Source organism: Phyllopteryx taeniolatus, chromosome 6 (genome assembly GCF_024500385.1).
Source record: "Phyllopteryx taeniolatus isolate TA_2022b chromosome 6, UOR_Ptae_1.2, whole genome shotgun sequence".
Taxonomy (NCBI): domain Eukaryota; kingdom Metazoa; phylum Chordata; class Actinopteri; order Syngnathiformes; family Syngnathidae; genus Phyllopteryx; species Phyllopteryx taeniolatus.
The window spans coordinates 28,298,902-28,309,618 of NC_084507.1; the positions used below are offsets into that span (position 1 = coordinate 28,298,902).

General features: G+C 41.7%; 2 protein-coding genes across 3 annotated transcripts; one reads left to right on the forward strand and one right to left on the reverse strand.

Moving 5' to 3' along the window:
- Positions 1-19: 19 nt before the first annotated feature.
- On the forward strand, positions 20-2,722 carry LOC133479285 (chymotrypsin-like protease CTRL-1). Its single transcript, XM_061776022.1, has 7 exons — positions 20-129; positions 296-399; positions 496-575; positions 818-899; positions 995-1,175; positions 1,269-1,399; positions 2,429-2,722. The coding sequence occupies exons 1-7, from the start codon at positions 84-86 to the stop codon at positions 2,588-2,590; spliced, it is 786 nt and encodes a 261-aa protein (XP_061632006.1). The 5' UTR covers positions 20-83; the 3' UTR covers positions 2,591-2,722.
- Positions 2,723-6,276: 3,554 nt separating this feature from the next.
- On the reverse strand, positions 6,277-10,630 carry lin37 (lin-37 DREAM MuvB core complex component). 2 transcript variants are annotated; one of them, XM_061776026.1, is made up of 9 exons: positions 10,259-10,630; positions 10,039-10,108; positions 9,897-9,947; positions 9,098-9,127; positions 8,904-8,989; positions 8,621-8,784; positions 8,397-8,528; positions 8,187-8,260; positions 6,277-7,137 (listed from the first exon to the last, which is right to left on the reverse strand). In XM_061776026.1, the coding sequence occupies exons 1-9, from the start codon at positions 10,299-10,301 to the stop codon at positions 7,050-7,052; spliced, it is 738 nt and encodes a 245-aa protein (XP_061632010.1). In that variant the 5' UTR covers positions 10,302-10,630; the 3' UTR covers positions 6,277-7,049. The 2 variants fall into 2 exon arrangements, with proteins under 2 accessions (XP_061632010.1, XP_061632011.1); XM_061776027.1 differs by lacking the exon at positions 9,897-9,947.
- Between the last annotated feature and the right edge of the window lie 87 nt (positions 10,631-10,717).

Below are 10,717 nucleotides of genomic sequence, written 5' to 3' on the forward strand. Positions count from 1 at the left end.
GTCAGTGTGTTACAGGTGCTTATAAAAGCAAGCGTCCCACACGTCAGAAGCTCAGCGAGGTGAATCACAACCCAGACATTGTCATGTTGTTGTTTATCACTTGTTTTGCACTTGTTGCCTCTGCACTGGGTGAGTCACATGCACACATTTGTTCAATTACGGGACACTTAGCTGAGGTTGTGAAACTCAAAGTTTGATTGTGCCCATTTTGAAGCAAATCCACAAATTCTGGTGGTATATTTGAGATATTCTGTAATATTGTGGTGTATGTGTTAATATTGCGATCGGGTCTCAGGGTGTGGAAGGCCTTCAATCTCTCCCCAAATCAGCGGCTACAACAAGATTGTAAATGGAGAGAATGCTGTGCCTGGGTCCTGGCCTTGGCAGGTGTCACTTCAGGTACCCTCATGAATTATCCTTTCATCTCATGACATTATACACTCAAATATTGTCACAAAGATGAAAAAGCGAAAATGTACACAATCTCTGTCCTAGGATGGGAGAGGATTCCACTTCTGTGGCGGATCTCTGATTAACCAGAATTGGGTCGTTACAGCAGCTCACTGCCGTGTGTCGTAAGTACCTCTAACCACATTCATTTTCCAAATAATATGGATTTACTATAAAAAATATTGTATTAGAATCTGGAAAGAAAAACAGCAACTGGTGGGGCACTTTCCTCAGTGCATTTACCACTGCATTTTTTAACTTCATCTCAATTAAATGTTACTCTTAAAGTGGCAGTTTGATTCACTCAAATGTTTGCCAGTAAAAATTATTTTGATTTTGATCCTCTATGATTCTATACTTTGTGCAGCCCCAGAAGCCACCGTGTGATCCTGGGTGAGCACGATCGTCAGTCCAACGGCGAGAAACTTCAGGTCAAGACCATCTCCAGGGTAAGTGGCAGCAGCGTGTGTAATCGTGAACTTTGAGTATTACAAATATGTGCTTGCGCTACAAAGACGCTGACTTTGATGCTGTTCCCATACAGGCCATCTCGCATCCCTACTACAACTCCCAGAACTTCAACAATGACATCACCCTTCTGAAGCTCTCCTCTCCAGTTCAGGCAACCAGCACCGTGTCTCCTGTGTGCCTGGCCAGCTCCAGCGCCAACATCTCCACCGGAACCAAATGCGTCACAAGTGGATGGGGCAGGACCGGTCAAACCTGTTAGTCACAAACACAATTGTACAGTATATGAGGCACTATGGAAGATGTTGAACACGAGATGAAGAGCAAGTCTCTTTGCTTTGTGTCCACAGCGAGCCCTCGTTACCTGCAGCAGACTTCCTTGCCTATCCTAAGCCCAGCTCAGTGCAAGCAGTACTGGGGTTACAACAGAATCACTGATGCTATGATCTGTGCTGGTGCTTCCGGAGTCTCCTCCTGCCAGGTAAAACAAACAAACAAACAAACTCCCAATTCTCCTTCAGCATACAAGTTAAACAAATACAAGTGGTGTGGCACTCACTTGAGGGCCGACCTCGACCAAGGCGAAACAATCTTCAATTCGATCACTATGTAAAAAAGTCAAGAAGCCTTTAATGTTAACAAAAAGTGAGAAAACAGATGTAAGGATTCTTATACAGGCCGTTTACAGACTTTTGTGGAAATCAGTGGTCGGTTAGTTGGTTGGTTGGGCCTTAAGTGGGGATTTACCTGACCTAATCGACTTCTTAATACCGCGACTATCATGTCGCAATTTTTAAAAACCATCACTACTATACAAAAACACAATATAGCAGCACACAACAAAACCAAATAAATAAATAAATACACACTCTGCTGTTTATTAAATGTATTACACGCTACAGACGTGTTTTGCTGGTTGAACATGGCTGTAACAAGTTTTGCTCTGACCAACCAATTAGAGGGTAGTAAAATGCTGACGTCATAAAGGGAAAGGTTTTTGCCCACACCTGGCTTGTGAAGATCACTTTGGAATCTGATTGGTTAAAGAAACAGTCTCCTTGCTAATATAGTTTCAATTACATCACCCAGTGCTCGTGATTTTTAAGGCCCGGGGGCAGATTAGATGGACAGGACAGCGGCATACATCCAAGTGTACAAAAAACAAAAACAACAACAACAAAAAAAACCTTAATGTAATTCATACATAACATCAATAATGAATAGCCAACAGAATTATAGCATCACAACTGAAAGCAGGTAATTAAATGACAAAATTCTACAAACTGACTGCTGTGATTGGCTGGTCACCTGCCCACGGTGTGTCCCGCCTTTCACCAAGTAAGATGGGGGTGCAGCTCACCTGTGACCTATTGAGGGCAAGCACTATAGAAAACGGCTACATGGACAAACTGAATCAATATATCACCATTAAAGTTTAACGACATGATATTATTGTTTACCTACTGCAAATTTAATGGAGCACCATATTTGTGCCTTTTTTTTCCTCAAGGGTGATTCTGGTGGTCCCCTGGTGTGCCAGAGCGGTGGCGCTTGGAACCTCGTGGGTATCGTGTCCTGGGGCACTTCCAACTGCAACGTGCGAACCCCTGCCGTGTACGCCCGTGTGTCCTACCTGCGCAGTTGGATTGACAGGACCATCGCCTCTAATTAAATTGCGAACCATTCCTGCAAACTAACACCAATATGTGCCCGTCCATTTGTCATCTTGGTGGTCATCACTATTGCACTTGAACTGGAATAGTAGCAAACACTTTGTCCATAAAATATAAAATTTCAAGTTTCACACGTGTCTTGCATTTCCTTTTTGCCTAATTATCTGAGGAGTGACACACAAAGCTAATTAATGCAGTATGTTTTTACTTGCGTGTTTCTATCAACTGAACCTTACATTAACAATCAATAAGAAACACCCTAGAGTTTTGATGCACAGTAACAATATGTGCTGTTCTGATTTATCCCCATTTGTACTTGAATGTTTACCCAAATGTAGACCCTAACATTTATCAAGCTGACCAATGTGTCAGTCTAATATCTTGATGTCACTGTAGTAAGATGTATTTTTACTGTAGCCTAAAGCATCTACTTCATATTAGTCTTCTTTTCCTTTCGGCTTGTCCCGTTAGGGGTCGCCACAGCGCGTCATCCTTTTCCATGAGAGCCTATCTCCTGCATCCTCCTCTCGAACACCAACTGCCATCATGTCTTCCCTCACGACATCCATCAACCTTCTCTTTGGTCTTCCTCGAGCTCTCTTGCCTGGCAGCTCCATCCTCATCATCCTTCTACCAATATACTCACTCTCTCTCCTCTGGACGTGTCCAAACCATTGAAGTCTGCTCTCTCTAACTTTGTCTCCAAAACATCGAACCTTGGCTGTCCCTCTGATGAGCTCATTTCTAATTTTATCCAATCTGGTCACTCCGAGAGCGAACCTCAACATCTTCATTTCCGCCACCTCCAGCTCTGCTTCCTGTTTTCCCTTTGCCCTTCATCCTAGCAGAGACTCTTCTGTCACATAACACACCTGACACCTTCCTCCACCCGTTCCAACCTGCTTGGACCCGTTTCTTCACTTCCTGACCACACTCACCATTGCTCTGGACGGTTGACCCCAAGTATTTAAAGTCCTCTACCCTTGCCATCTCTTCTCCCTGTAGCCTCATTCTTCCCCCACCACCCCTCTCATTCATGCACATATATTCTGTTTTACTTCGGCTAATCTTCATTCCTCTTCTTTCCAGTGCATGCCTCCATCTTTCTAACTGTTCCTCCAGCTGCTCCCTGCTTTCACTGCAGATCACAATGTCATCTGCAAACATCATGGTCCACGGGGACTCCAGTCTAACCTCATCTGTCAGCCTATCCATCACCACTGCAAAAAGGAAGGGGCTCAGGGCTGATCCCTGATGCAGTCCCACGTCCACCTTAAATTCTTCTGTCACACCGACAGCACACCTCACCGCTGTTCTGCTGCCCTCGTACATGTCCTGTATTATTCTAACATACTTCTCTGCCACTCCAGACTTCCGCATGCAGTACCACAGTTCCTCTCTGGGTACTCTGTCATAGGCTTTCTCTAGATCTACAAAGACACAATGTAGCTCCTTCTGACCTTCTCTGTACTTTTCCATCAACATTCCTCAAGGCAAATAATGCATCTGTGGTACTCTTTCTAGGCATGAAACCATACTGTTGCTCGCAAATACTCACTTCTGTCCTGAGTCTAGCCTCCACTACTCTTTCCCATAACTTCATTGTGTGGCTCATCAACTTTATTCCTCTATAGTTGCCACAGCTCTGCACATCACCTTTGTTCTTAAAAATGGGCACCAGTACACTTTTCCTCCATTCCTCAGGCATCTTCTCACGCACTAGAATTCTATTGAACAAGCTGGTCAAAAACTCCACAGCCACCTCTCCTAGATGCTTCTATACCTCCACAGGAATGTCATCAGGACCAACTGCCTTTCCATTTTTCATTCTCTTTAATGCCTTTCTAACTTCCCCCTTACTAATCATTGCCACTTCCTGGTCCACCACACTTGCCTCTTCTACTCTCCCTTCTCTATCATTTTCCTCATTCATCAACTCCTCGAAGTATTATTTCCATCTACCTAGCACACTGCTGGCACCAGTCAACATATTTCCATCTCTATCCTTAATCACCCTAACCTGCTGCACATCCTTCCCATCTCTATCCCTTTGTCTGGCCAGCCTGTATAGATCCTTTTCTCCTTCTTTAGTGTCCAACCTGCCATACATGTCATCATATGCCTCTTGTTTTGCCTTTGCCACCTCTACCTTTGCCCTGTGTCGCATCTCAATGTATTCCTTTCGCCTCTCCTCGGTCCTCTCAGTGTCCCACTTCTTCTTAGCTAACCGTTTTCCTTGTATGATTTCCTGTACTGTGAGGTTCCGCCACCAAGTCTCCTTCTCTCCTTTCCTGCCAGAAGATACACCAAGTACTCTCCTGCCTGCTTCTCTGATCACCTTGGCTGCAGTGGTCCAGTCTTCTGGAAGCTCTTCCCGTCCACCGAGAGCCTGAATCACCTCTTCCCGAAAAGCTGCACAACACTCGTCCTGTCTCAGCTTCCACCACATGGTTCTCTTCTCTGCCTTTGTCTTCCTAATTTTCCTCCCCACCACCAGAGTCATCTTACACACCACCATCCTATGCTGTCTAGCCACACTCTCCCCTACCACTACCTTATAGTTGGTAACCTCCTTCAGATTACATCGTCTGCACAAGATGTAATCCACCTGTGTGCTTCTACCTCCGCTCTTGTAGGTCACCCTATGTTCGTGCCTCTTCTGGAAAAAAAGTGTTCACTACAGCCATTTGCATCCTTGTTGCAAAGTCTACCACCATCTGTCCCTCCAAGTTCCTTTCCTGGATGCCGTACTTACCCATCACTTCTTCATCACCCCTATTACCTTCACCAACATGTCTTTGGATGAACGCTCATATTTGTTTGGCAAGGTTTTAAGCCGGATGCCCTTCCTGACGCAACCCTCTGCATTTATCCGGGCTTGGGACCGGCCTACAGTTTGCACTGACTTGTGCCCCCCATAGGGCTGCATTCATCTACTTCATATTAGTAACATTCCTAAATTCTAAATTTCCTTGTGGAAAGTTAGAAGGGCATTAATCCTAAAATGCAGATACTACATGCAAGAAATACACAGTAACTAATAACTTGCATCTCACTCTTAAATACTTGATGCCGCTGTTACTTTTGTATACAAATTATAAATGGATATGAGCCTTATAATATGCAAACACACATCACATATGAAGACATTTCACCGTCTTAACATTTTTGAGTCAACAATTGAATGATTAACGCTTCTATGCGTCAAGAAACTTTCATTAAATCTTTTGTGTAGGCCAAAATTAAAAGTTGTCGATCAAAAATTTGGGACACATTTGTCCGTAACTTTGTATTTAAGGCAAATCCTCGCTGTTGTACAGAAATTTTGCATCTTTCTGATCAAGGACATCAAACACCAAACTAGTTTATGTTTTAAGATTATCCTATAAGATTATCCCTTGGTCTGAGGTGTGTTAAGAGAGAATTTGTTCCGACGTGTCGGGCCAACAATCTTAAATATTAAACCGGCTCAATATTTACGACCAAAAATGAGTGGGGGAAACCGAATACACCAGAGTTATGATTCCGTGAATAGTGACGTGAAACAGAATGTGGCCAACCAAGAAGTGACCTGTCAGCTGACTGAGGAACAAGGAACCGGTCGTAAAATAAAAAAAAAATAATAATTAAAACCATCCTACCCGATGTCATATTTTGTTGAAGTGGGTTCACCAGATGTCAAGAATTATTTTCCAAAGCAAGGTTTTATTGAGGACATCACTAATCGACAACACATTTGCCTCCAGTCCCTACAGCAACACTCAGGAGACATTGGAGCAACATATTCAGTAGTGTTTCTTCTTTGTTTTTGTTCAATCACGTTTGATCACACAAGATCTGTGTCTTTGGAACTGGATTCTAGATCGGTGGTGGAACAGAATCTTTGTGTTGTTGAGATTATCGAAGCACACCACACACAGTACGACCAAAACTGTTAAAATGCCTGATTTTTAAAAAAAATATCTTTTTGTGTGAGGTAACAGACATACAATCTTTTAAGATTTGAAAAATCATTATGTGTGTACCAGGCTAAAGTCTTATTCATCTGTCTTTTCAAGTACATCTGTTCTAATAATTTTGTTCCCCTAAAAAAATTGTTTTGTCACAAATAATGCTTCAAATCTTTTAAGTTGTACTGTATATCGTATGCCAGTGTCTTTACATCTTAACCTGAAAATAAATTTGACATGTTGATCTCATCCATCCATCCATCCATCCATTTTCTGAGCCGCTTCTCCTCACTAGGGTCGCGGGCGTGCTGGAGCCTATCCCAGCTATCATCGGGCAAGAGGCGGGGTACACCCTGAACTGGTTGCCAGCCAATCGCAGGGCAATGTTGATCTCGTCGCATTCATTTTTTTATGTCAGGCCCAATTTTCTCAGTCTAAAATAAAGGACGTGACCGCACTGTTCCAATCATTTTGGAGGGGAGTGTATGAAAACTTGCAAAATGGTGAATTAGTTATCATACAAGTCCTTCATCTCCTTTAGGATCTTGATGCTCTCGCTGTATCGCAATTGGTTCTTGTTGGAACATTCCTTCCATCTGAGGAAAAAAGAAGTACCATTTTAATTTTTTGCCACAGTTAATGCACATTGTACTAGACAGTACATGTTAACAGACTGTTTTAGTTTTGGTATGGGATACTATAGTAATAGTGGATGTGTAAGTTTCGTACTCGACTGCAGAGTACCAAGTGTTTATTTGCCTCTTTCCCATTGCCCACCTAACCTGGGATTTTCATTTATTATTATTATTATTTTTTTTTTTTGTGGAACGTCTCAACAAAAATCCCTGCTATATCATGGGACTATGCAGTTTATAACAAACGTCTCTGGGACACTGAAGAGACAACAGGAAGCAGAGCTTGAGGAGGTGGAAATGAAGATGTTGAGGTCCGCTCTCGGAGTGACCAGGTTGGATAAAATTAGAAATGAGAAATCAGAGGGACAGCCAAGGTTCGATGTTTTGAAGACAAAGTTAGAGAGAGCAGACTTCGATGGTTTGTACACGTCCGGAGGAGAAATAATAGTGAGTATATTGGTAGAAGGATGATGAGGATGGAGCTGCCAGGCAAGAGAGCGAGAGGAAGACCAAAGAGAAGGTTGATGGATGTCGTGAGGGAAGACATGAGGGCAGTTGGTGTTCGAGAGGAGGATGCAGGAGATAGGCTTACATGGAAAAGGATGACGCGCTGTGACGACCCGTAAAGGGACAAGCCCAAAGGAAAAGAAGACTGTATAGGCAATAATAAACGTTTAGACATTAACACAAGACGGACATCTACTATTTGAAGATTTTTGCTATTTGTAGCGCGTCTTGGCCCCCAACTCCAGCGAATAGCGAGTGTTGACTGTGGACAGAAATTCTTAAGGTAAATTAATACTATCGTCAATATTCTTTTTGTTAAACCAACACAAAATTGAGTTACAACGGTTTGGATATGCAATCTTTCTTTACATTAACTTTGATAGCTAAAACCTGCACATTCTTGGAAATTTTAAACAGATTTTACAGTGTGTTCATGATGGCATCATTACATACCCTATATACATTTCATATTAACTGATGCTAAAAACAAATACTCTTGATACTTTTGTCTGATCTTTTTCCATCGCTCCATGTGGTCACATATAAAGGAACCGGATACAGCCATAGTCTCTGTAATCTGCAAAGGGAGAAAACGTTAATATTATTAGCGTGTGTAGAAATACGTTTGAACCTCTTTATTTATTTTTTTGCTTTGACTATTACATTTCAATACCTCAATGTGTGTAACAGATTAAAGATATTATGTAGAGAACCTTGGTGACTGTGGGCTTTTCAGTTGGTGGGATCCTGAGGTTGACGGGTTCACCAGAGAGGCTAATGGGAGATGCAGTTGGAGGAGGTAGTCTGTATACAATTTGCTCTTTGCCATTGATCATGTCTGCGACCTGCACATACAAGTGGAATTTTTTCCCCCCATTAGATGAGGTTAACTGCTGATTTTAAATCAAGTTGTTTAGTATATCTAAGCGGGCATTACCTCTTCCTCTTGCATGACTTGTGGAGATCTTGGGGATCCTTCACTGGGCTCTCGGACAGACGGATTATTTCTCATCCATGCACGACAAATAGGATACAGAGGTGTGCTGGCATTGAACTGAGCCAGATCCACACTTCGGTCAAACAACTTAATAATGTAAGCGTCTGGAAAATAGATACAGCGAGAACCATTCAAGACACACACAAAAAACAACAACAACAAAAAAACTACAACAATATATTGCGATTTCTTTTCTTTGAAAGGAGTAAAAACATCATTTTACTTTGTCTGTGGGTATTGCTCTCTGATATGCTTTCATCCATCTCTTTACGCTTCTTGCGACGATGCTGGGGAAATCTTGCAGATGGCCTGGAGATGAAAAAATAAAGAATAAATATTAAGAATATTAAGGAATACAGGTTATGACTTTGCATGAAGTGTTTTTTGTGCCAAAAAAAAAAAAAAAAAAGCACGTACCGTTTTCCAGCAGACAATGGGGACAAATCCCTACAGAGGAGAATTATTATTAAAATGGTGACAGACACAACTTAAGAACATTTCTTACAACAAGATCATAACCAACGATGCGGGTAACAACATCAGCCCTAAAACACACAGCCAAGCCATCCGTTCCAGAGGACTTGAATCACTTCTTTTCCAGGTTAGACTGTGGTGACAACCACAGCAATACAGCACTGGCAGTGCCTGAACGTGTCCAACTTGCATTTGTGAATACCAGTCATATATATGCGCAGTATGAAGCACCAACAGTACCATCATTCTCGATATCAACAGTGCAATACAACTCAGCACCTGACACTTTATTGTATCTATTTCATTCACTTTGTCACTTCAATGTTTAACTTACTGTTTTTAACCATACACCTTTTTTAATTATTAATATGTTATATATCTTGTGCATATGGTGTATTTTGTGAATTGTGATTTTTTTTTAGGCATCTGCAAGCTTGCTCTGCCAACATTTCATTGTACCTGCACAGTAACAATAAAGATATCTTATATCTTGTCATTATCCTTTGTTGTAATTTTTGTTATTTTTCATTCTTCACTTTTTATTTCATTTTATATTTTGCACGTCTGCACTGGAGATAGAGCTGATTTCAATCGGACTGTATGAGTACAGTGACAAATAAAATACATTCTATTCTAAACATCTCAATTTTGGTGTATGTACAGTACGCTGAAATACAATAACATTCACTCTCACGACACCACCATGTATAAACAACACTGAATTGAAGACTTTTGCACTTACTTGTTAATAGTGTCAGCTGCCATTTTTCCAGCCTCACTCTCATTTTGCTCCCTGCTCAAAAATGCAACCGCATGAATGACAATGGGTAGATTACACCAACAGTCTATGGAAAAAAACAAAGAAATCAAAATTGGATACTAACCTTTCGTTTTCACTCTTCTCCACCAGTCTTTTTAAAATAGAATCCAGTCTGCTGCGTGCTGGGGCCACCTCTACAGACACAAGACAACGTTTCAGCTTGCTATAAATACATTGCCGAATGATAACAAAGACTTAATTTGTCAGTGCATTCCTACGATAGCAGTCAGTTTAGTGTCATCAAGTGTAACATGAAAAAAATATTAAAAATTGCAACAGCTTACCTGGCTTTTCGATTTTGATCTTGACGTGATGCATTGTATCCATATGGTAATATCGCCCTTTAAATCGAGTCAATGGGATAATGCAGTCCCCTTTTGAAATCAAGTACAGTTTATGTTGCTGTTGGACGTTTTCAAACAGCTAGCAAGTCTGAATCCACCACAGTGGGTCGTTACTCAACGATATCACCGCGGAAAAAAATACGCCCAAAAAACACGCGGTTTCAGCATAGTACGTTCAAATATGAATTACATGACTGGTCATACTTAACATATGAATGTGTAGTGTCCATAATGGAAGATAAAGCTTAGCATTTTAGCCTTCGAACAGACTATCCTCTTCCGCGCGCTGCCCTTTTCCTATTTGCCGATTGGTGTTTTGGAATCAATAGCGTTCACAGTGATTGGTCAACTGTTCTGCCAATCATTACAAGACCCGCGTGTATTGGTTGATCGGCTCGA